Raw genomic sequence first — 27,667 nt, 5'->3', positions numbered from 1 at the left:
CAATGTAGACTATGACAATCAAGGCTATTCAGTCAATTTTATGTCTATGTCCTGACCTATATATCCTTAATGCATGTAGATAAAATCCTAATATTCTATAAGGTCACCATAGGCTATATAAATACAGTTTAAACCAACAAGAGAGTTGGGAAAGGTATTGCTCTGTATTTATCTTACCTTACATCATTTGATAAGTTGTGTAGGCTCCTCAGGTAGTGTTTAATGTTTGTTCTTCGTATGCACCAAATCCTAAAGGTGTACTTGACATTTTGTCTGTGGTATTTCACTCTCTTGTGAAGCGGGAAGGAAGGATTTCCACCACAGATCCTTAAAATGCAACACACAAGAAGCAAACTAATCAAGAAGTAAACAAATTCAATAAGCCAAGTCTAAATTAAATGCAAATGACCCGTCTGATAAAATGATGAAAATATATAAAGAATGAAAACAAATACCCTAAACAGATGACCTGCTTTGTGAGGTGTAGATTAACTCAACAACTCAACATCATAATATTATTAATATATACCAAAGTTTTGATGCAGTGAGTTATTATCTATCACAAGCAATTAGAATTGGAAATTAACTGGAACTGATTCTTGCTTCATTTTTTATTCAAACTTTACAGAATGATTTAATGGTTTGATTTCACATAAGAAATGTCACACTCGTGATACTCACGTTGTGTCAGTTTATTCATTTATGAATATCAGTAGTCATGGTGGTGTGGTGGTTAGCACTGTCGCCTCACAGCGAGAGGGTTCTTGGTTTGAATCCCGGTTGGGGCCCTTCTGTGTGGAGTTTGCATGTTCTCACCGTGTCTGTGTGGGTTTTCTCCAGCTTCCTTCCAAAGTCAACTGATGAATGATGAATGACGAGTTCATTGATGACTCTAAAATTGCCCGTAGGTGTGAATGGTTGTCTGTCTTTGTTTGTCTCTATGTATCCTGTGACAGACTGACATCCTGTCCAGGGTGGACCCCGCCTCACGCCCGATTTCAGCTGGGATCGGCTCCAGGCCCCCTGCGACCCGACAAGTGGTTGAAAATGAATGAATGAATGATACATAAGCAACATGGCAGCAGCCAGAAGAGAGGCTGAGAGAGGACATGGTGCTGTATAATGGGCTTCTCCCTGTATTTACATATAAAGCACTTTCATGAAGGGGCGTCTGCTTAAGGGTTAATGTCGGTTCGATTTTCTTTTGAATTTCACCTATGAAACACTTCCGTGCTGTTCATTGACCTAAGACATATTGTTTTGCTCTGGTGCCATTGTCTTTTATTTCTACTTCTTTGTTCAATATAGAGGTTGTTCAATCAAATAAAGTCTTATAGTGTATAACCTATAGCATGTGTCCTTCAGTGTACCTACAATGAAATGTCCAACTTCTACCTCCTGCTCTTTATCTTCAGCTCCTTCAAGTCAAGAACTATTATTTGGCCTCTGGGAGGTGCTAAAGCAACAGCACCGATGCTGATCATTTAACAGTATATATTATATAACAGTGTATACAGCAAATGTTGTTCTTTTTACACTACATTTACATTACATTTATGTAATGTAAATGTAGTAATTCAGTTACTTCGAAGATTAACATTTTGCGTAGTGCAAAGTGTGTCTATTATTGAGTCCTAAAAGTCTTAAAAACAGGTTGGAATTATCTAGCAGACTGACAAATTTTATATATACGTATATAAAACACATTTTTCTTAAATAATTCAAGGTAACACGGAACATCAGCTGCTCATCCCGTGTATTCTTTAATGTCATTATGGTTAAATATCAACAGTGAATATAATGAATAAATGGATATAATGGATAAAGGGACTTAATCCAGTTGTCTAATTTCTGGCCTAATTATTCAGTCAGAGAGAATAACACCTACATCCAAACACTGGCCACTCAAATGTGTCAGCTGTGATTAATTCAGTGCAAGATGGAAGAGAACAGTCCTCTCACACAGAACTGGGTCATCCTTTAGATGTTCAGGAATAGCATTGTTGTAATAGCTATAACTGAAGCAGTCAGCATGCTTTGTTAACATGAACTGTGTCAGCTAACTAGTACATATACATATTAATGGGAAAAGTCAGAACTTCACGGTGTTGTTGGGGGAAGGATTTAGCCACGACAGCACAGACGTTATGAAGGAACATTTCATCATGGTGTTTCTAATTTCATTACCAGAAGAATGGATGTTATAATCATGCTGAGTGGCATTTGACTGCATATACACAAACATATAGCGGATATCAAAACAGTCTTTTTATTTTTATTCAGTGCGAACATTATGTTCAATGTTGCATTGTGGTTCAGCACGTTTCCAGCAGATGGCAACATCCTCCTTTGGAGAACCACCTTGCATAATGCCAGACCCCCACAATAGCAGCAGGAATGTGCAAAAGGAAATGAATCATGAAAATGATTCCACTTGGTAAATCAAGTAGCATTATAAATCACAAAGTCTGTTTCCAATTTTCAGCACTGCGTAGCTTAATCAATATTTGATACTTCTATGTGCAGCATGCTGGAATATTGACTGACCCAAAGAGTGTGTGAAGGTTAATTTAAGCTCACAGAACACCTCTTAAAACAGCCTTCTTGTCTGAGCGGACACATCACACTGTTTGACCTCAAGGCAGGAAGTAGAGCTATCAGTCAGAGGATCTGGGAAGCTGTCAGGAAACCAATCAGAAAATAAGTTGATGAATCAATTGGCAAAGTCAAACAGTAAGTGCTGCAGTCTGAATAGATCCTTGGCTGACAAGCTGATATAAAGAGCTCGGGCTTGTTTGTCGAGGATCAAAATGGATCCTGAAAGTGACCCGGAGGGCTGTATGATAATAGCTCAACTCACACCAGTGCATGTACCCCCCCCCCCCCCCCCCCCAGCTGCCTGTCTGATTCCGTAATCCACAACAGATACAATGTCAATCACACCTTAATGTTTAAATTTAGAAGATCAGTGAAAATAAACCTAAAGACAAAATATCGTTATAAATATTTGTACAAAATACTGTTTTGAACATGTACATTTCATGGCATGTCTTGAATATCAGGGTGAAATAGCAGGACTTGGTAATATGATTTCCCAGACTGCAGGTCTGCTGCAACTCTTAGTTCTTTTAAATCAAGACTGAAGGCTTTTCTGTTTGCCGCTGCTTTCAGTAAACTGCACTGTAACTTCTGTACCTGTTACCATCTTTTTTTAGGTTTTAAATGACCTTTTATGTGTTTTAAATCTTTTATATGTTTTATGTGTTTTTTCCCAATGCTTTTAATGTTTTATGTAAAGCACTTTGAATCACCTTGTTGTTTAATTGTGCTATACAAATAAACCTACCTTGCCCTGCCTATGATAACCAAGATGGATACATATACTGTATACAGATTATAAAGGTACACTGATCAATAAAAATATACATAATTTCTTAACATACAGGTTCCACATGCTTCCAGGCACTTTATATTGTGATTCAAATTTAATGTTGCATTTTAAATGTATCAGCAGTGGATGTGTCTTCTGGGGTCCTTGATGATCTGTCGCCCCAGGACATCTTCTTGCCCGGTGGATAAACGTACTGTACCATAACATCAGCCTGAATGAATAAGAGCAAGATTATATAACTGAGTGTATCGTGGGAGTAGACTCATTTCTGTCTCGCAACAACTTAACAATTGAATAAAGATTTATATATTTTGCTAATAGTTGTTGTTTGACGATTTCTGACTGATAAAGGATAAACAAGTTTAGAAACTGAATGACTGTAAAATGTTTTGAGAGGCAGTTTCCAAGGATCCTCACCTTTTATCAAATGTCTCTAATACTGGCACCTGGTGTGTCTCTATAATAATACAGAGCAGGTTGAGTTGGCTCCATGCAGACATCTGTATACACATTATATTGCAACAATGTTTTGGAAACAAAGTGTTGAAATGCATCATCTCCTCTGTGATGCCCTCTTACTCATCGTCCATGTTCCAGAGACAGGCCAGTCTTCAAGGCTGCAGATGGATACTGAACAGTTATTGTGATATATATATATATATATATATATATATATATATATATATATATATATATATATATATATATATATATGAAATAACTAAGGTTTTGCAGCAATTGCATGTCTCTGAATCTGGCTGACAGAGCATCATCCATTATCATCCACCCGCTCTAGAGTAGACCATTGTGCTGGTCGTTTTAAGAAATTGACTTGTGATCATTTTTATGAGTGAATATCACATAATGGCTTCATGTTCAAATGAGTTGGCACAGTCACTGTGGAATTTGACATAATTGTTAGGATCTCTTCCTGAAGAAGGCAGTTTCTTCAAGCATACTGGAACTCATTATCTTCCAACCTTTATTTTAAAGGCACAGAGAGTGCCAGTCCTGCTTAATTTGGAAATCTTAATAGAGCGCTGAAGTCCCTTCCCTTCCAGTGGACCACCATAGGACCTTATTTGGGAAAGAAATATGTACTGTAGAGAACGGCGAGAAACAAATCACTTTTTGATAGCATTTGAATTGTGCCATGATGTCTTCGAAATAGGAAAGCACAGCAGTTTTTTTGATTTCTCGAGAAACATGATATTCTATTTAGCGCCGTGGAATGGCGACCAGTAGGTGACTGTGACGGCCAAGTTTAGGCACCAAAACAACTTTGCTAACATTAGAAAAAAGGTTGTGGTTTGGCCTTGGTACTTCCTGGATGCGAACACTGCCGGGACACAAGTCCCACAGGTGAAAGTCCTGTGTTTTGGGAGTTACTGAGCTGGAAAGCAAGCTGACGTATGTTGTGCAAAGTTCAATTTGATTCAATTCAATTGTGTTTATCGTGCCAAATCATAACAAAAGTGATCTCTAGACACTTTACATATAAAGTAGGTCTAGACCACACTCTGTGACTTATTTATGATTTACAGAGACCCAACAATTCCTCAATGAGTAGCAACAAGTCGCACCATCTTTTATAATAATAATAATAATAATAATAATAATAATGATAATAATAATAATAATTATTATAATAATAATAACAATATCTATATACAGTATTTATCCAGGAATTTAGCTCACACAGTGGCAATGGAAACATTCCTTTTAAGAGGCAGGTATGTCGAACAGACCCAGCTCTGTGGAGGACGGACTTCTGTCTTGACTGGTTGGGGGGAGAGAGAGACAGACAGACAGACAGACAGACAGACAGACGGACAGACAGACAGACGGACAGACAGACGGACGGACGGCAGACGGATGGACGGGCAGACAGACACAAAGACACACAGAAAGATGGATAGAAAGACAGACACACAGACACAAAGACACACAGACAGACACATAGACAGACAGACAGACAGACAGACAGACAGACAGGCATTCACAGTGATGCAAGCAACCACAGAATGAACTATAATATCTATAGTAATGTGAATATGAATAACAAGTTATGGCAGAATGAGAGACGTAGTTCACTGAGTGATTTCACACTAAACTAAGTGGTGCCACGACAAAGTGTGACTTGTCACTTTCATAGCTTTCAGAATGATCTTCTACACAAACATCATCATGTTTAGTTCATGGCACAATTCAAACGGGAACCAAAGATGATTTGTCTCTCGTCATTCACTACTGTACATAGGAGGGACTTCACCTCTCTATGCTGGTTATCCAATTACACATACTTTCATTCATGGCCGGATTATGAGACAATGGGCCCCTGGGCACAGACATTTAAGGGGGCCCCCCACTCTAGCAACAAGACACCCAGATTCAAAGAGACTACTTTTAGTTGTTTGGTAGTCATTTTGTGTCTCTTTGTACTCATTTTACATCCATTTTTAATTGTTTTGTACTGTATGTCTTTGTAATTGTTTTGGATCTCTTTGATTGTTTCGCATGTATTATTTTAGTAATTTTGCTTTTTGTTTTTAATGTCATCATTTTGTTTTTCTCTGTGGTACCTGTGGTAAATATGTATTTGTCCTAATTTTTTGTCTCTGTGGTCATTTTGTGACTATTTTCAGTCATTTAGGATCTCTTTGTGGTCACTTTGCATTCCTATAGTTGTTTTTTGTCTCTTTGTGGTCATTTTTGGTCGTTTTGTATACTTGTGGTCATTTAGCATCTCTTTGTGATCATTTGTTGTTTCTTTTTAGCAACATTTTATGAGTCAGGGCCCATGACTTTATATGCCCCTGACCCCATAGGCCCCTGAGCCTGTGCCCGTTCAGTAATCCATCCATGCTTTCAATGTCATACTCTTTAATATGTGGTTAGTGAAATAAAACAAAGATACACATGGATTATAAGGTCACATTTAAGAAGTTGCTCTCCTGGAAGAAATAGCCAGTCAATCAATATGTCATTCAAATTCAACCACTTTCTTGCGGCGAATACCAGAGGTTATTTTCAACACTGCTGACTTATGGTTTTCCAACAGGATATTTATCTGTCATAAAGCATGAAACCATAAAGATCTGAAAGCATTTTTCTCCAGACTAAAGCATGAGTATTGGACTTCATATAAGCAAGATAAGCCTCAGTGTGTTTTGTGGTCAGGGGAAATTACAGTGCCGCCATGCCGCATAGAGATTTTAGTAACTGATCCTCATATTTAATATTAAATGCTGACACAGGCGTCTATCATAGATGTTAATATGTGATACAGAAAATATGAACACAGCGTACCTCAGAGGCATCACAGCACAGCAAAGACTATAGTCAGTGAACACATATCAATGCATTGTGTTGGAGGCAGTCATGGTAGCATAATACTTGGTTAATTTCATTATGAACAACACTGATTGTGTCCTTTCACTTTGCTATTTTTTTCCTCAGAGTGCAATATGAGCATTGATTTTATGACAGTGTAAAGAATGAAGTAGTTAAGCCCTGCTGTGGCTGGATGTAGGGCATCGTGACAAGATCTTTGTTTCTGAAGACGTGAGCCATTTTATAGATTTCTAATTCTTATTATGGAAGATATTCACCACTTCCACTAGTCAGTCCCCTGCAGCAATAAACCAGATTTCATATTTATTATGATTGTTTAATGCCATTAATTCCCCTAAATCAGAATATCCATATGTCCATATGAATTTAAATATATTACCAGTGTAGGAAAGCAGAAAATGCTTTATTGATGATACCTGTTGTGTTTTGTAGCAGGTTAATAACATACTCACCTGTGCTGAGTGCAAATGAAGTTGGCAATCGTTTAATATATAATATAATATAATATAATATAATATAATATAATATAATATATCCTGCATCAAGGGCGACACGGGGGTGTAGTGGTCAGCACTATCGCCTAACAGCGACAGGGTTCCTGGTTCAGGTTCCGGCCTTTCTGTGTAGAGTTTGCATGTTCTCCCCGCATCTGCGTGGGTTTTCTCCGGGTTCTCTGGTTTCTTCCCACAGTCCAAGGACATATACGTGTTAGGTTAATTGATGACTCAATTGCCCGTAGGTGTGAATGGATGTCTGTCTCTGTTGGTCTCTATGTGCTCTGCGATAGACTGGCGTCCTGTCCGGGGTGTACCCCGCCTCACGCCCAATGTCAGCTGGGATCGGCTCCAGCCCCCCGCGACCCCGACAGGGACAAGCGGTTGAAGATGAATGAATGAATGAATATCCTGCATCATGTGAAGGGTTTGAAAATTCACACATAATATAATTTCAGGAATAAAATACACAGAAATCTAATTTTTAGATCAAGACTGAGTCTACAGCCATGCCAATGGCTCTGAGGCTGAACAGTTATGCTTTGAGCTAAATGCTACCAGAAGCATGGCAACATGCTCACATTACAAGAAATTGTCATAGTGTTAGCTTAGCATATTAGCATGCTAGCAAAATTCAGCTGATATAGATGTCCTGAAAACAGAAATACTTCATCAAAGGGGAAATTCATATATTTCAACTGTATTTTTATATATTCTGTATTCAAACACCAGGCCGTTCTCATGTACTTTCCATGTATATAACAACTGTCTGTCGCCGTCAGCTTTTGTTTCGTAAAATGTCATATCAATTTTTGTGCAGAACTTTTTGTACAATATCATACGAACCTGTTGATGACAATACATTGCACATACACACACAAACACACAGGCACAATGATCTATACAATTTGATTCCTTGCTCAAGGGTACCTCGGAAGTGTCCAGGAGGTTAACCTGGAGCTACCAGTCCACACTGAACCGGCCACTTGAAAGAAAATAAATGATTTATTCAAAGGAGCTATGATCTTCTTAGCGAAGCTGCAGTCTCAAGAGATGCATTTTTAGCCTGCAGTGGAAGATGTGTAGACTTTCTGCTGTCTGAGTGTCGATGGGGAGCTCGTTCCATCATTTGGGAGCCAGGTTCGCAAACAGTTGTGACTTAGTCGAGTGACTCTGTGTAGGGCAGAGAGGGCGGGCTGGGGTGTACGGTTTAAAAATGTCCAGTATACCCACCTATCAGCTGAAAAGACATTGGAATATAGTATTTTTTCTTTTCAAAATAATTGTTTCATAACATAATTGTGCTGGACATATTATTTTTGCATTACATAATAGTAAAACAATGTAAGTTAACCCACTCCCTTCATAGTTGCATACTCATCTACCATGCAGTACCCCCACCTCATGAACTACCACTACACCAAGCTCCCCATCGTCATGTCGATGTGTAGACGGTAACCCAAGATTTGAGAAAGATTTGAGAAAGTCTTGCGTGATGATTAAGTCTAGGAATTAACCTTGAATAGTGGTCAGGAAGCAAGTCTTGCAAGAGTTTCACAAATGCTAATCAGGGTTATCATTTCTAGTCATGTAGATGATTGTTTTGGTCTGTGACCATATGCAGCGTTATTATTTTATCTATCTATTATTTTATATGACTTTAGACTGAGTGGAACATCAGAGAACAAACTCAAAAGAGTTAAATTTGGCGTGTTTTGTTCTGAATGGCCCTTAGCCCCCGCAGCACAAAGTTCACATCCCAAGCTGGTCTTAGCTAGACTGGTTGACACTGAACTGCCCTGTCTCATTCTACCGGGGATTTTGAGAAATGTTTACTTGGAAAGTTCATGACCCTGCAGATCAACCACAGTGTCATCGTTTGTGATGAAACATGCAGGAAATTAGTGGTAAATGCATTTCCTGAATGATAATTTCTGAGTTTGAATGTGATGAGAGGACTTTTACCATTGCCTTCTAGGTCAAAATAAGTTAAATAAGTCAATATAACAATTTTTATATAATAATAAATAAGTCATCACACTCTTACGTTATGCATTCTCTGCCTCTAGGCCTATTCTACTTTTTTCTTCAAGATTATCAGCAAGGGTTTTTATGTTGAGTATATGTATATTTTCCCTTATTATTATTATTATTATTATTATTATTATTATGTTCTAATCTACCAAATCTATAACTCTGCAATCTGCAAATATCTTAAATACATGTTTACAATCTTTCTAAAGCATTCATCTTGTCTTTTCACATAAGACAATAGAAGTGCAGTGGTCCTTAATTGAAAAAAGTAAGAACTCTGGAATAAGCTCTTGTCAGAATGCAAACATTGATTGACCACAGAGGGGATTCACTTCAATCTCCAGAAATCAAAATTTTAAAAATTATGACTTAAGACTTACTGTGCAGAGGGAATGGTTCCACTTCTGAGGAGATCTGCGGCGGAACACGACATGGACAGATGGGAGACTGTTATTGCTAGTTCTCCCTAGCCAGTTTGTAAAACATTTACCCGTGTGCTTATCTGACAAAGCAAATACTGTATCATCCATGTTCTTCCAGTGTCAGCCAAGATCCCTCAAGCTGACAGGCTGCACTGTGGACCACAGGGACTCTCACTCATCATGAATATTACATCGGCTCTGTTTACATGCATGCACATGGCCTACAATAAGGAAGCAACTATAAAAAACTGTAAATTTGTGCATTTTACTATTGTACTTTATGTGCAATTGACTCACTGGTGAAGTAAGCAGTCATTTTCATTTGAACTTATTGTTCCGCCCTGTCTGCATACTCTCTGCACATCCAGCCTTTTAGTCATTTATGACTTCATGTGTGCAGACTAGGAGGCCATGGGAAGCAGCAAGGGTCAAGAGGCTATCAGGGATTAAGGAAGAGAAAAGGAGTTAAGCCTTGCTGCCACTTGTCATATTTACACAAAATGTCAAAAGAATGAGCTAAATGTAATGCTGAAGAGGGGAGGGGAGGGGAGGAAGGAGCTTGTGGTGTGTTGTGTGGTTTGTGTGTATGAGAGGGAGGGTGGGGGGTGCCACAGCTGCAGGCCAACAGTTGATCCTATCCCGGGAAACAGGATCAGCCAGGTCAGGGCAAGGAGGGGGGCAAAAGGTTGTGACCCCGGGGGTTAAGAAACAGACTTCACAAAGAGGTACATCTTCAAACGCAAAGGCCCCACTGGGGAAACCAGTATAAGGTTGGGAAAATAAACCAACCTGACCTCTTTTCTCAGAGCGGGAGTTTCCCCAGGTGCTTGCTTGAACCTCTTTATTGTTGTCTGACTCGAGGCGCTGCTCTCATTATGTTTGAACTGCAGGAGCATTACTTCAAGCACAGAAGGAGAAAGTCTGGTATTTCAGCAGTTTATTAATACACTCCAAATGGGTTTTATGCGACTCGTAAAATGCTAATTACATTGTGTGTGTGTTTGTGTGTGTTTGTGTGTGTTTAAACAACATGTGAGGTCAAACCATGAGCTCAAAGTTCAAACACTTGTATGAGAAGAGGGGGATTGAACATCTGTGAGGAAATTTATCACACCAGTCACCATGACAACTAGTGACAAGTGTTAGCTTTGTGTGGCCTCCATGTGAATAAACATAGCACCTAATAAGAAAGTATCTTATTACCACTCAAATCTATGCACAAGAGCAGTCTGTGTTTCAAACAGCTCATGTGTTCCCATGTAGATAAGACCCCTAATCGAGCATGTTAAGTCGGTCATTAAGTTGTTTGCCAGAAAATGAGCATCTGCAACACCAGGAAATAGTTTTTGGAGGCCTCATGAGTATGAAATGCCTGTTGTGAGACTTCCAAGTCCTTGGCCTCTATTGAGTCATTGGTGACCTGGTGTGCAGCGCTCACATCCTCTTGGCCTCATGCTGAGGTCAGGAAATCAAAGAGAAAAGCCACAGACAAACGGCCGATTGTCAAGTCTTACACCTTGACCTCAGTTTAAACTTGTGACTCCCTCCTTTATGTTTGCCGCAGCTTCAGCAGTCGGAGGAAATCAAGGGGTTACTGGTGGTTCAGCCTTGATAAGAATCTTGAAATGGAGAAGTTCGCGGAGGGGAAAGGTTACCGGGAGTTTAAAGAGAGTGCAGTCAGTCATGGGGAGTATTAAATAAAAGGGAAGTCAGGGCTGTGTAACGGTGCTGCAATTCTAAAAGTGCACTGCAGACAAAAAGCCGTCTGTTCACTCACTGGACTTCATATTCAAACCCAGTGTAAGTTTAGCTTGAACTCATCTTCACCTTTAGGAAGTCTCACGCTACAGGCGGCTTTTCTCGAGTCAAGAAAAATGATCACAAAATGGAACTTTCTCCACCAATGCAAGAATGAAGGTTTTTGTATTGACTGCAATGAGTTATTTGGGGTTCTAAATAAAAGATGTTCCATTTTGTAAGGCACATCCGCGGGGCATTCAGTGTACATCTGGTGACCTCCATGTGTCCTCCCTCCTTTCAGTGTCTTTCCTGCCTTTGTTAAGACTCAGCACTGTAGTGAACAGCAGCCAACTCAGAAGCACAAGTTTTAGGGCAAATACAGGACATCCTCTCACCCTCCTTTAATAAAGTCTTTGATTACACAAAGTGCAGTTTGGCTTTGATGTCTCTTTTAAATAATAATATTCTTTTTTGTGAGGCAAGTCGGATATCGGGATGCACGCTGCCAAAATGTCCCTATTGGTTGTTTTATTTGATGTTAGGGATCCTTTCGCTGAGCTCATCAGAAGCCCTGCTAAACATTGCATCCATTCGGATTTTCAGAACTCTCTTCTTCTCTTAACCACCACCAACCGGTTTGTATATCTTATGAAAACTTATGCACAACAACAGGTTTGACGGAAGAGTGTTCGTATATCTTTCACAATATGATGTTCTATTTAACATTATTGACCGGTACATGACCGTGATGGTTAAGTGTAGGCATCAAACTAACTTAGAAATAAAGTTTGTGGTTTGGCTTCGTTCCTCTGGGACACAAATGTCAGTCCTCCGGGTGAAAGTCCTGTTTGGATTACATACGAATTACGGGAGTGTACCAATGTTTCCCACTTTGTATGTGACCGGGGAACAGTGGACCCTTTTTTTAAATAAAATGGTCAGATGTTCCCCGCTTTCCCCCAAAATGTTCCCCGGTCTGTTATTTTTCCCTCAATCAGTGCCAAATTCCACGGCAAATAGATAATGACAGGTCTATGTACCCCCTAAGCCTGACACTAACCGTAACCCCTAGCCCTAAAAAAAATGCTGAATTAAATCCGCGAAGGCAGAGGCTTATCTGACCAGGGAACATAGGACCCGGGAAACATAGGGATGACCCTCGAATTACAGTGGGTAGGTACTGTATACCTACAAAGAGTGAATGAGGACAGCCTGACTACAACTACCAGTGTTTTGACTCCATCAGGCGATAATCCTGTACTACTCTTGGCATCACTGCCCCTCTAAAATGTTAATATCCCAATGTGGACTCTTCTTGTTTCTAAATGCATTTGATCAGTCTTAAAAATTAAGTCTGCCCTGATTCAATTGCAAAAGTGACCACTCATGAATTTGGACTAGACTGCATTGTCTTGACCAAGAGAATATAATTAATCACATGTATTGTTTAAAATCATGTAGGGAGATATACATGTGTTTGATGGTGGTCCCTGAAAGTCTAGAGTTTCTACATCTTATATTATCTAATAAACTTGCAGAGATCCCCAATTTGTGCATAGTAAAAACACACTTCTGAAAGGCACACTAGAAAAAGAGGAACACATTCATACTAGGTCATGCATTTTAGTACTTTATTTTTGAGATATCAGTGCAAATGAACACCAAAAATGAAAACATAAAAAATGAAATAATGTTTCAGGTCTTCACATGAAAAAATGAAACATCTTTTTTTTATATATATATATATATTTGCTGCTACAAATGTATTTCTTAGATGCACAATGCAGATCTATGATTGTACGTCAATCCCCCACTATAGCCCCGAGCTCTTTCACTGAGCTTTGTTAACCAGTAACAGAAAAGAAAATCACAAAAATATTCAATGCACGTTTATTTTTCACACATTTGAATCAACTTGCTCAACAGTCTGTGGTTATTTAGGGACTGTTCATATTCTAAACGAACCTCTCTCTGTGATAAAAAAGACCTATTTTAAGACTTGACATTTTCCCCCATCACCAGTAGGGATACACAGGTAGTTCCCATGCGTCTGCATGCAACAGGCAGCAGTGAGGAGAGTCAGACATTATTACACAACACAGCGCAGGATAGATTATCATTTACCACATAGAGACACATGCAAAGAACAAACCAACCAAAAAAGATGGGCATAGCATCCTCTGCCTTTGTATGTACACTTGTACGCATATAATTCATATTTACATGTCAGGGCATTAAAAACTAGGGTAATATCTTTTCTTAAACATTACAAAATAGTCATCTTTCATACTGAAAGTACTATTTACACAAATATATTTAACCATTGTGAAAATGTATTAATAATCGAAGAGACGTACTTCATAGGTATATGTATTAAAAAGATCACAAGACTAAATGGATAAAGCAGTGTGTGACATTAACTGAAAAAAATACAGTACAATCAAAATAAGGAGCTAGATAGCAGATATCCCTCAAGACACCATCATGTCCTGGTGTTTAATTGGGGCAGGTACACATATCCAGCTGCTTTGAAAACAAAGATGTACCTGTGGTCTTCTCTTAATTATCATGCAATTCTTTTGACATTTTATGAGTTAGGAGACTGCCACAAAAATAAAAATATGTCCATAAACCACAACAGTCAAGAAATTATGACAAAAATAAACCACAAACTGTCAAATTCTCAACAGATAACAATACTGACATTTTTTTTTTATTACATGCCATTAAATTATTCCGAAAAGGACATTGAGGACTCGGCTTCGATAGTGCAAACTCTGGGTGGTCCTTTCTATGAAATGAAAAGATTAAGCCATGTGCTTCACACTTAATATACTTTTTGTGTGCATGAAGAAAAGTGGAGCGGGTTTACCCAGGATGGTAGGGTAAGTTTCTCTGCAGCCTTTTAACTGTTGCTCTAGAAACCTGTTTACATACAGTTGCTCAACTGTAAGCACCACACACGCTCTGTTGACCCATCTGCTCAAAACTGCACAATCTGCAAACACATCACCCTGAATTTGCACTGTCGAATATTGCCCTTAAAAGTTCAATTCAAACAAAAGCATAACTCAAATGAATTGTGACTATTCAACCCTCCACTGATATATTCTCCCTTCATTGGTAATTATACCACCAGTGAAAGGAAAACCCAGACAAAGCATTTATCACTGGTAGGATACTCACTGAAGCTATTGCAGTGTGAATATTGTTTTCAAGGTCCTCCTTTGAATTAATTTATCATGTACACTGTTGTAATAGACCGCTGTGTCTGCACTAGAATTACTTTATTTGGAATCTTATCTAAAATTGATGGGACTCTGTCTATCTGAAAATGTTCTGATGGAGAAAATAAATAAATGTCCACTGAACTGAGCGCTAACATTTTTGGAGTCATCAATAATAAATGTCGCCTGAAATGTAGTTTCTAAATGTTTTATGGCAGGCAACAAAGGGGGCATGGAATAGTGATATGTGTACAATTCAGATACAAATATTAAGTGTTAAAAAAGACCAAATCGTTAAGGAGGACTTCATCATGACTAAATGAAATATGTAGTGCATGATAATCACTAATGGGAAAGGTTAAATTTGTGACAGTTGTGTTGTTTTGGTTGAATCAATTAGAAATTTTGCTAAGACAGAACTGTTTTGTACCATTCCATGACCTCACTATTTAAAACGGAATTTGAACTTGCTCTATTCCATGAAAAAAACATTTTTGCATTCTTTGTTATTTGTCCCATCAAACCAATTTGGCAAGTCATTAAAAAAAGGGGGAAAAAAAGAGTCAATGAATTTTATTCCGCTTTGTATTTTTCTGTAGTTGATACAACTTCTACTCATATGATTGGCTCAGCCCCTGGCTCTCATGGCTGTGCTTGTCATTGTGGTTCGGTGATTGCGGGATGGAGCTCAGACTGTGTTCATAAGCATGCATGTCACTGATTGGCTCTTCTTTAACTCTGACCACAGAGTGGGTTCCCTCTGCCTGATCCCGCACCTCCTTTCTCAGCTGAATGCTGCCCTTCTGCAACATGTAATAGAGGATGGGGTTGGAACGCGAGAGCCGCGGAGAGTCTAGGTTTGAGTCACAACCCTCCTCCTCCTCATTCTCCTGACTACTCCATCTCACAAGGCTCTCAGGCTCCTGTTTGACTAGAGTAGGGGGGTCCCGTTTCTGAGTGACTGGCCATGGAGCTGTGTGGCGACTCCAGGGGGTGCGGATAGGGCTGTCACCTGCAGGGGGGGTGGGCAGTTGTCTGAGATTACCTTGAAGCCCTGAGTTAAGGGAACCATGGGGGTGCCAGCTGGGCAGGTGGAGGAAGTTGTGATTATGGGCAGGCTGACTGAGAATGCTGCCGTTGGCCTTACCATTGGCCTGCAGGACAGAAGGACTGGGTGTCGCTCGAGGCTGCTGGGACAACTCCTTCAGACAGTTGTCAGAGAGCAGCAGCTGTTTGAGCACATTGAAGCCCCGGCTTTCTCTGGTGAGAGTTTCACTTGGTGGAACCTCCTCTTCCTTCACATTCCTCTGCTGGTCAGGCTCTTCCTGAACAGCAGAAGATGCAAAAATATTAATGTCAGCACTGTCCATTGCTCTTGGAGAGCTGGCATTATTCAAACTATCAGTCCGATCAGAGCAAAGGCGTCTCTTCTTAGGAGTGGGGCTCGGATACTCCCTTTGTTCCTCCTTAACTTGTCTGGGCTGTGACTCAGCCTGCATAGCAGAACTGGTATAGTAGGTAGCAGTCTGTTGTTTAAGCAGCTGGCTGAGGAGGCCATATTTTGCTATGACCTCTGCAGGCCGTGGTTCTGTTTTTAATTCCTGCTGAGAATCTGAGAGGAGGCTATTCTTCTCATAGCCACTCTGTCTCTTTCTGCCACTCGAGTCCTCAGACATGGCTGAGGACGGTCCCACATCCTCCATGAGCTCAGTTTTGACCTTTACATCCAAAGGGGGCCCATTGGAGCTGTCACAGACGATGGAGGCACCAGGGCTCTTCTCGTAGCAACTCCCTGCAACCTCTACACTTCTCCTGCCACCGCCATTGGGCCTATCTTTGCGGCTGACTGTAGCAGTAGCCGAACCTGTTCCTAGAAGGAGCTGCAGCACAGTGCGCCTCTCCAGAAGGTTCTCGATCTGTGATGAAGGAGGAGAAGCTTCCTTTTGACTGAAAGGTGTGCCACTGCCTGAGGGTCTGTCTGAGAGTGGAGTGGTGGTGGTCCTGTTGATTGGAGCATTGAGCCTTTCCAATAGGGCAATGGGCCTGCTGGCATCATGCTCCTGACCCAGCCCTTTGCTGGAGGGGATGGGTGGGGAGGAAGAAGCTGTGCCACACTGAGCCAGATTTTGTAACAGTTTACTGGCACTGAAGGCAGGCTCTGAAGCCTTCTCAGCAGGGAAGGCTTTAGACTTACACAAATCTAATGGGCTTGACTGGACATGGGGGGAGGGGTAAGAGTACGGGGATAGTGCAACACTAGGGTCACAGCCAAGGGAGTAGACGGGCTGAGCTGAGGCTGCAGGTATTTCTATGGGGCTTTTTGTCCTGGTCTCCTCCCAGGGCACAAGTCCCTTTGGTTGGCCCCGAGACATGCTGGCCATGGTTATATCAAGTGGCAAATCCTGGTTAGCTACGTTTTTATTAGCCATCTCATTATTTCTGCGCTCAAGAAGAAGCTGCATAAGTGTGACCTTAGAATGGGATTTCAGGTCTGGGCTCATTTCAGGCTCTTTGTTCTTGCACCCCTTTGATCCTGATGGCTCTGGCTTCCACTTGTTTATTAAAGAATCTGTTAGTTTGTCCAGGGAGGAGGTAGACATAGAGGAAGAGGAAGATGAAGAAATAGCAGTGGAAACAGAGGAGACAACAGTAGAGGATGGTGAAAAGGTTGTGGAGGGTTGAGCGGAAAATTGCGGAGAGAATGCAACTGGGGTTGAAGAAAACACAGTTGTGGAGGAAGAGAGGGTAGATGTGGAGGAGGAGAAGGAGGAGAAGGAGGAAGAGGGGGTGGTAGTTTTGGGCCCTGTGCCTTGTGTACTGGCCCGGCTTCTCATTGAGAGGTCAATGGGAGAGCAACTTGAGTAGGAACTCTCTGCATCACTGCTGTCCTTGGTCAAGCTCCTCTCCTGGATGGAGCACTCGCTGTCTGATGTGACTGAAGATGAGCCGCTCGGTGGCAGAATGCCACAGCTGTCCTCCAGGTGCCCATTCTTGGTCAGCTGCTTCTGGTTGTTGTGGTTGTTGAGTAGCAACAGCAGCAAGCTGCTGCATGTCTGGGGGGGGCGGGTTGGACGTGAGTCAAAGCCTCGCTTCTCCCTAGGTGGTTGGCTGTGAATGGGGTTTGGAGCATGTGGGGGAGTGGGAGGGGAGCTTTGGCTGTGACTACGCAGCAAAGAGGGGCTCTGTGGACTGGACAGGGCTGTTCGAGGGAGTGTTGTTGTTATTGTGGTTGTTGTTGTCATTCCATTTTGAGTTGTTAAGGAGCTTAGTGTGTCTGGGGTTCCAGGCAGAGTCCCTCCCACACTAGGTGGCCTTTTTTCCTGGCCATGTTGCTGGTTTGCCATGGCAGCTAGTCTCTCACTGGCAGATCTTCCCGAGAGCTGGGCTTTGAGTGCATGCTCTCTGGAGTACTGCTGGAGATGGGCTTCACTAGACAGCAGCAGGGCCAGCTGACTGCAGGCCACACTGGGCTTGGGTGAAGGTGCAGGACTAGAACGGATTTTCACCATATTGGCCACGGCCTTGAGACGCTCCGCACAGGACACTGATTCAGCAGTTGCAGGAGCAGAGGGAGGAGTGGCACTGTGTGCTGACCGAGGTGATTCTGGGGGTCTGTCCTGACTGTGTCCCCGGCGACTGTAGGGTGTGTTGCTGTGATTTTGAAGTTTGCTCTTTCTCATTAGGCCCTTCAAGCGGCTTGAGGCTGTCCCATACACAGGAAGTGGCTCTTTGTCTACAGGTGGTGCCTTGGAGGGAGAGGAACACTCACTGGGGGGTTTAGAAGAGTGTTGAGACATTGCCACACTCTGAAGTCGTGAGCTGAATGACTGAAGGAGGGAAGCCAACAAGGTGCTCTCCCCAGCATGAGGAGATCCCTCTAGTGCTCCATTTGGCAGGCCTCCCCCTTGACCATTCAGCTCCATTGGGGGTGAATTCATCCGCTGGTTCCCTGGATCATTCCAGGCTCCAGAGCGGAGTAGACGTGCCTTCTTCAGGTGCTGCGAAGAACCGAGTGTGGGCCCATTGGTTCCACCCTTTGGAGCTGTTGGGCCATGGTTGGGCAGTTGAAAAGGCCCACCCACCTTGTCACCCTGCTCCTGGTTGCTGCGGGCAGCCTCAGACCTCCCGCTTGCCGTGGCCCCAGGCCCGGCCACCACTGGATGCATTAGTAAACCTTCCAGATAAGTTAGAACAGCTGAATCCTTGTGTGTCTCAGGGCCAGGCTCCTCCCCATGAGTCATGTTCAATACTAGGATCCCCTCGTATGGTTCAGCACGGCTACTGGGAAACAAATGTCCACTAGGTCATCTGGCTGACAGTGGCATGTACTTCCTAAATACCAAAAAGAAGGCAGGCAATTGCACAGAGTGAGTCTGCAGGGGACCGACGGATGCACTGACCAGATGTGACCCTTTCAGTAGTGGCACAGTCAGCACTGTGGTGAAACAGCAACCATGGTCTGAGGCAATCTGGGGCAGGTGGGCCTTCCAGGCATTGTTGTATGCCTGTAAACACTGTAGGATCCCAGAAGGCCCAGCTCCAGGCTTATGTGAGTAGCAAGCGAGGAGTCAGCGGGATTTCACCACAAAGATGTTGACACATTCCGTGGCTGTGGATGTTTGGGATGTCTGTCCTAAGGCCTGGCTGTGGTTCTGTCAGTGGCGCCTTTCAGCTTTGCAGATCTCACATGGGGGACCTATGGGAGTGAGTGAGAGAGAAAAGAGGGAGGGAAAAAGGGAGAGAGAGATGTTGGATGGAGAAAAAGAGGAGAAAAAGGAGAAACCGTGTGAGAAGCAGGACTTTGCACAGCACTATATCACATTCATTTCACCACCTTGCCTACCATCTCTGTTACTTAGCAACATTTCAGATTGACTGCACACGGCTCTTTCTCCTCTCTGCACTCTCCCCTTGCAGCCACCGAACAGACGACAAATGTAGATTAGGCCTGATTGGATCCAAATTGAAAATTCAAGCCCACTACCTTGAAAACATTCAGGTCTTGAGCTGTAAGCCCCTCACAGCGATGTCTTTCAAAAGTGAAGGGCCTTGTGTGAGCTGTGAATAATTTCTTATGCAGCTTGTCATTTCAGTGGATTACACCCCCCCCCCCCCCCCCCCACCTCCTGCTCTTTATGCACTTGAGCAGCATCTCACACGATGCAACCCTCAGTCTACACAAAGCTGGAGCCACCCACCCACTCGCCCACAAGTAATCATTTAAGCATTCATGCCTAGACACAGGCATGAATATGTTCATGAATGCATACATACATGTGCATGCATTCTCTTAAACAGATTAAGTGAAAACCGGTCCGGTGGCTACTCTAGTATCACCACTGCATTGTGTTATGAACACCTGGACAGCTGTGAAACTTAGCTCTTTTGGGCATGAATTGTTTTTAAATCAGAGATGAGCAAAACGCGAACTGACTCGATGTGATGTGATTCGTGTTTATAGGTTCAGTACAAAGGCAGTGGAGCATCACAGCAAGGATTTAGCTAACAGACAAGCTGTACTCGACTGTCAAGTGCGTGTGTGTGTGTATGTGTGTGTGTATATTGAGGGGTGGGGGTGGCTTAAGGATCAGGTGCACCTGTCACACCACACCAGTGTCAGGAGGGCAGAGTCGGTGACACTGGGGTGAGCACTGTGCCAGTTGCCATGACAGTGTCAGCAGCGCTGCCCTGGGAGACCTCTGCTCTGAACCCTGTCAGTGTGGTTTCCGTGGATACAGGACACCTCCGACAGTCCTGGCCACATCCCATAAAGGTTAATTAATACAGAGTTTCCACCTCGCCTCAGCTGCTGTCCGTGTCCTTTCTCGATGCCGTCCTCACCTTTGGTGTCCGCTGAGTGGACCGACATAGCAGGTCATACAACAGGACAGCAGCCCTTGATTATGACGAAAGGCCATGGCAACCCATGCAGCCAGCAGCCTAAATACTTCATAGAGAGCAGTAGCAAGGGCCAAAAACAACAAGGCAGCAAGCTTCTAATCAGGCTGAAATCCATCCCTGTGGCCAAGGTCCACAGGTTGTCATGACAGTAAGGGCAACAAGGTGGCACTTTTAATGCCACCCTGAAAATGAGCTGGGATTAGAAGCTGGATTTAAGTTGATTAGTGCACAATTAAGAGTGGCAGTAGAAAAACAATTAGGTTGGCAAATTCAAACCGTACTGCATTGTATGGAATAGAATGATTTAAGTGAGATTGGCCCATCAGCGCCAATTACACTTCAAGGCCATTTCTAAGCTCATGACCTAAATCTGACAACAACAAAAGCCAACCTGGTCATAGTGGGCCATCTGACGTCTGCTGTCATGCTAATCTTAGATGCTCAGGATTAGGGCTATTTTCCCGCCAGTGAGTTTAACGCAATTATAATAGAATGCCCTGTAATAGCACGTTTGATCAGCACAGTAAACATGTACACATGTTTACTTTAAACATAGCTTGGCAAAGTGACTGATATGCAATGATACAGCCCCCCCGGTCAGTGAGAGAACAATATAAATGGGAAAGTAACACTGACACGGTTTCAACATGGGAAATTCTGTTAATCTCTCTGCTGTTGGCAGTGAACCTTTGGAATTACAGTTGACCTTGTCTATGTTTTTGCCCAAAGAAACTTCAGTACAGAGAAAACAAGGCAGCACAGGAACACAATGATACTGCACTTTATTAGTTCATATACAACAACTACTGCATTCGCTACCTCACATAAAGTACAAAAAAACTCTTAACGAAGTGGGGACCTTCAGGCTCTTGAGACATGTAATGACAGAGGCGATGTCAAAAAGCCCTGCTACAGCAAGGGCAAGAAAAAATATGTTCTCCTTGGTGACAGAGCCCGTTAACAAATAAATGACCTTAATATAGGGAAAGCTGTCCTCTGTACTCAGCCCCTAAAGCATCCAGCCCTCCTCCTTTCCACTCTCTGAATGCGTGATGTGTGCATTACTATTACATTATCTCCCCTGGTGTATACATTGAAAATGACCTTACACATCTGTTAACATGTCATCTCATTGGTGGTGGCACCCAAAAAGCCTGACCCCCACCCCCGTCCCCCACAGTGGGACACCACAGCACCAATGAGCTGCTCAACGGTTTCTGTGGTGATTATCCATTATCCTTGACAATGTCAGCCAATGACAGAGCAGGCACCATTCTAAAGTGATTTTTACCCCTACAGTCGGCCACGTAAATGTGAGAGGGAGGGCAAGTGATGGGGAGGGGTGAAAGCTTCATCATCCCCTGGCTGGCTGGCTCTTCATCTATTTCTCTTACTGTTTCGCTCCTCCTCATACTCAAAAGACTGCAGGAACAGGAAAGGTCACTGCACTCTCAGCCGCTGCCTAACTTACATAGAATTACCAGAAGACTGACAAAAATGTGCCGATGCAGATGTCATGGATTAGATCTCAATATGTGACCTTCTTTCCCATCACTGACCTCCAGATTACACCCACTCCACCATCCACTGACACACAGGCATGAACACACTTGCTGGTAATACAGTCCTTTTTTTATCTTAAAAAAAGTGACTTCCTGTATGACCTTCATTGTCTGGAATGGTAATCCATTTAAGCCATTTAAAATGTATGAGACCAAACAAAAGAATTAAAAAGGGGAAGAGCCAAAGGAGCGGCAGTTAAAGTCAAGGTCATTCATTCCGCCAAGGCTTTTCCACTTGATGCAACAGCTGGTGTCCACGCAAAGCTCTGGGCGTTAATAAAAAGTGACAATGCTGCCCAAGCGGTGTGTATTACTAATGTCTGACACCAGCCTGGCAGATGTGTTCTCCCTGCATTTAAGGGGAGTCAAGGTTAAAGGAATTTAAAAGGAGAGGCGATGCCTAAACACTATTATATCATGTAATCTGCAGCCCAGCTCTGCTGCACATACTCAACGGGGTAGCTCACTTACACATGCGGCGTGACCGCTATTTGTAAATTCAATATGGCCTGACATGATTAAATAAGACAAAACATAAGCTACCTGACCAAACGCGGTTGCTCCTAGCCTTCCACAAGTGAACAAGTGCACCAGAGGAAAGTTGCATTAAAAGCTCTTGCTCACCTTGAGAGAGGTAAACAAGAGAATAAAATGCTCCCGAACAGCAGGGGAGCTAAAGCAAGAAAATGTTTTCGCTGATAAGTAAATCAGGACAAAATAACAATAAAATGCAATACACAGCCACACGCACGCCCACACAATGAAAACTAGGGCACTCTGACCCACTTCTAAGGATGCATTGACCAAACAAGTCATGCATAGCACACATGCCTCCATGTGCACACACACAAACCCGTGGATCTACTCCACATAAAGGAAATGGGATACACGCTGAAAAGTCAGATCTCTTGTGTTAAGTAGCACAGGCGATCCACTGGGAAGCACCAGTCGTCTCTAGAACTTGGATGTGAGGAACAGTGTGTGATGACTGGATGCTAACGTTTCAGACTTGGACAAAATGGGACTGGAGTGCTAAAGTTCTTGGCCTGCATCTGGCCTTGGATGAAGAGCGCGGGGGCGGATTTTAACTTCATCTGTACTCATCAGTACAAAGAGTTCTCGGGTTGAGAGAGGGAGCATAGAGGAATTCATGCACATGGATGAGTCATCTAAGCGGTTCAGAGCCCAGCTGACTGGTGGAGGACCCAGCCAAAGGAGTCAATGCAATGATGATATCACTGCTGGTATCATAGCCCCGGACAGTCTTCCCCCTCACCTGACATGTCCAGGCTTGTATGGATGTGCTTACAAAAATGTTTGTGTCCATTGTAAATATTTGTGTGCCATTTGGAAGACCCACCCAAGGGCCATTTCCTGAGTGGCTGAGAATTAGTGCATCAATTAAACACACACACACATTTCTTCCTAATGAGCCGTGGCTGCCATCAATCTATACCTCATTCATTTCTATTGGGCTCCGAGGTAATCTTCTGCTTACATCGTCTGTCCAAAATGGTGCTCATTTCCCTCCCGAAACAACACACATTTTCCATTTGTAAACACCGCTGCTGGAAATAGGAACAGATGATTGCCCCATGGCCGGCACGCCAAGAGGCAGAGCTAGGCTCTTGAAACAGACTGCAGTGGTGATGTCTGAGGAAAATGGGCCACTTTGCAATCGAGATCAAATGTCCCACTGTCAGGCTGCCCTGAAAGCTGGATAAAACCAGCTAAAAAACATTGGCCTTTAATGAATCATTTCCATAATATCCTTGGCATCAGCCCTAAGAAGGCTATTGCTGTGAGTCAGCAAGATGTCTGCCTTATTGGGTTAAAAGAGTACTGCTTTTTTTTCATTTGACTGTGAGTAATTTAGGATGGTTTGTAGTGATATGGGGTTTGACAGAGGTCTAAGTGACAGAAAAAGAAGAGGACACATCTCTGCTATCATTTCGCCTTTCATAATGCTCCCATTGACCTACTTTCTATTTTTTAAATCACCCTAATGCTTGCTCTAAGAGAGAATGGATAATGATATTACAGTGTACAATGGCTTGTGAAGGGACATTCCAGTAGAATCATCAAAAACACTATTAGTATTTTACTTTAAGTCACAGAGTTTTTAACTATTAAAAATACTATGCTATGATAAACGATTTGTTTAACATGGTTTTCCCCACACAAAAGAATGCTGGAAGCACAGTGAGAAACTCTGGGTCTGGCCTCAAGCCCTGCACACTACTGCTGCCATAGTTACACCTTGGTTTCTTAGGTTTGTGGCTGTCTGAATCTGAATTTAGAGACGGTTTCGCTCATGTTATGTCTTTTAGCGTATGAAAAAATGGTAACAAGGTTGAAAAGTTAATTTGGATCTTTAAGTAAGAATACAGTCCTATTTAAAGTTACAAAATGTAAGTAATCTTTTAAATGAATTAGATACATTTAACCCAATAAAGTATAAAACAATTATGTGTAACCATTTTCCGGAATCTCTCAAGCAGCAGCAATCCAGTTGGCAGGGCAGAGCTGAGTACATGCCAATGAACAGAAGACTTCAATAAGATTAGTCCTACACCTGGCCCTGATCACACGACTCAGCGCTCACAAAGCAATAGCTGGTGCAACCAACACAAACAGCTTCTCTCGAATTATACCTGACAGTCTCAGAATCTTAGGCTATGTTCATATTACAGGCGATTGTGGCCCAGATCTGATCTTTTTACTCCCAGGTGACACAGTTCTGATGTTTTTTTCAGAGCAGTGTGGACACAAAAATCAGATTTTCTTCCAATCAGATCTGAGCCACTTTCACTTTTTGTTGTTGTTCCAACACGCATGTGTGCGACTTAACTGGTTGCAGGTGAGGTGTTTCAGGGCAGAGATCCTTTCACATTATAGACACAGATATGGGTCAATCCAAACATAAAAGTGAACAGTCCGGGAAGAAAGATCGGATTTGGGCAAAAAACAAAACAAGAATTTAGCTTTTAGCCCTGTAATGTGAACATGGCCTAAATTAGTATCCCGGTTAATAACAAACCCACCTTTATATACAAGTTTGTAACTTGGAAATCCAGTGAGGATGACACAGACATGCCCATACATGTGGAAGCAAAACTGGTAACCTACTGTACCTATCTTATCTAACTACACCTGAATATATGTGAGGCATGATGCAGGTGACACAGACATCAAGACAAAAAAGTACACTGACAACTAATACCTTTAAACTCTAGCTCTTGGAGAATGAAGCATATGCTACACTAAGAACAAGGGTGCTAGAAAAGAAAATGAGTAATTGCTGCTGAACATACAGTACTTCCTCACAATACTAGTTTTGTTTTGCTAACACAGATAATTGGGGCAGACGGTTGGTGAGAGGTTAGAGCAGTCGCCCCATGTAAAGAGGCTGAAGATCCTTGAGGCACCGGCCTCGGGTTTGACTCCGACCTGCGGCTCCCCCTCTCTCTCACCCCATTTCCTGTCTGTCCTGTATAATATAAAAAAAAATCTTTAACAAAAAGATAACACGGAGAAAACAAGCAACAATACGGTTGCCACCCTGCCCCACCCTGTTCCCTGTTGTTACACAACCTGGAGAGGACCCAAGTGTCAGCTTTAGGCTGGCAACCTCAGCTATTGATGTTAATGTTACAAGCCTCATATGATTCCCTTTCGAACAAAACATTTTTTAACCACTTATTAACCACTCACATAACCCAGAGATTATAATGTTATACTTGCCATCACTGCTCTGTGGGCAAAGACGTTTGCTGCTGTAGGGTCAAAAACACATGTTCCAAAAACTCCATGGAGCCAAAATAAGCTACATTACGTTGTGAATATCTTATATGCTGATAATAAACACACACTACCTTTGTATAGACTCATAGCCATGGGTATAAGAAATGACGGTGAAGGGCTGTAAACCATAAATAAGTCAGAGTGTGGTATACACCTACTCCATATCTGAAAGTGTCTTGAGATAACGTTTGCTATCATTTGGCACAATAAATAAAAATTGGATTGAATGAAATTGAAGGATTTTTGGCAAATGTCTTATTAGACGTGGGGAAGACTTATGGTAGCATTAATGTAGGCCCTATAGTTTCTGTGATAACAGCATCATGGAGAGAATTGTGAAATTGAGAATTAAAAAAAAAACACATTCCATAGGGCCCTATGTTAAGTCTGACAGGACTTGGAAATATGACTGTGTAAGTTTCCAACTGAGCAGCTGTAACTGTAGTTTAAAAAACATCTTAAAAATGTATTTAAAAAAAGATGCTTAGGTCTGGAGGGGGGTCCACTGGACCACCGGGCTTGCTGGGAGAAACCCTGAGTGTTGCGACTTTGGATTTCAGCTTAAAAACATGAGCCAACACTTGAATAAAGATGACTAAAGCAGTAACTACACCTATTAATGCCAGAGCAAACATGGGAGACAAGCCTAGGACGCACTACCTACCTCTTTTGAACCATTTTACTGCTTATTGATTAGCATGAGTCAACTCAACTGCAAAGTACTGCACTGTGCAGTATTTAATGTAACTGACAATCCTTAAAGACTGGAATATAGAATCTAATATTTGACAGTTGAAAACCCACATCACAAGAATCTATGTAGCATGATATAATAAGGTCCTTGGCCATTTCCATCTCTATAAGATAACATTCTTAACTGGATAACTGACCCCATAATTACTGTTGGGGGGGGGGGGGGTTTCTGGGGAGACTTAAAAAAAAACTGCCAATATAAAAGGACTGGTTTTTTTTTATCCAATTTTTTTTCAAGGTTTGGTAGTTAGATATGAAAAAGATGTACACATGAGATAAAATACGAATTCTTCAAGAATGAATTACAGTGATAAGTTAAGTTGTGCAATGCCCAACCAACCCTCTCTTTATGTGCGTGCTGAAAAGTCCTTTTCTTGACGAGTGCCGAGATCACCATGATCTCCAACTGAACCAGAGATAAATCCATATCTTATAGACATTAGGGCAGAACCCACTTTATTTAGCTTGACCTCCTTCTTATATTTAAGCCTTCCCCTCACAAGTCTTAAAAGCTAACACAGTGGTCTACTTACTAAGTACAGCATAGATACTAGAGCACTACGACAGAAAAGATGTGAGGGCCCTGTCAGAGCTGTTCTTTGTTCAGTGTTGCCCTGGTCAGGAACACATTATTACAAAGAGTGAAGCAATATGACCGTATAAATATGTTAGGTTTACCCCAAATCTTTCCATCTACTTCCCTAGATAGTCCACACAAGCCATGTTTAATAAGGCAGAGAATTTGGGAAATAAAAGAAAAAATATTAGTCAAATAAACTACATAAATGGATATTCTAAATGGATTTTGGCAGCACAGTGCACGTGGTTTGGTTCAGAGGAAATAATGATCTCTGTGCATCACGCAGCAGGCGTATGGCTGCAGCAGTCCTCGCCTATACATTTGAAGCACTGGTGATAACCATGCTGAATTAATAAACCTGCCTCTGCATTTAAACTGGAGCCTTTTAAAACTGCTGGACTAGAT

General features: G+C 42.1%; 1 protein-coding gene across 1 annotated transcript in view; it reads right to left on the bottom strand.

Moving 5' to 3' along the window:
• Positions 1 to 13,042: 13,042 nt before the first annotated feature.
• Positions 13,043 to 27,667, bottom strand: part of nrip1b (nuclear receptor interacting protein 1b) — a 41,909-nt gene continuing 27,284 nt past the window's right edge. Inside the window, exon 2 of the mRNA XM_083927011.1 lies at positions 13,043 to 19,358. Coding sequence (XP_083783137.1) covers positions 15,274 to 18,903 — 3,630 coding nt within the window. The 5' untranslated portion in view covers positions 18,904 to 19,358 and the 3' untranslated portion in view covers positions 13,043 to 15,273. The remainder of the gene's footprint in view (positions 19,359 to 27,667) is intronic.

The sequence above is a fragment of the Echiichthys vipera genome, assembly GCF_963691815.1.
Source record: "Echiichthys vipera genome assembly, chromosome: 14".
Lineage (NCBI taxonomy): Eukaryota > Metazoa > Chordata > Actinopteri > Perciformes > Trachinidae > Echiichthys > Echiichthys vipera.
Note: the sequence above shows the minus strand (reverse complement) of the source record. Positions and strands in the feature narration are given on the sequence as shown.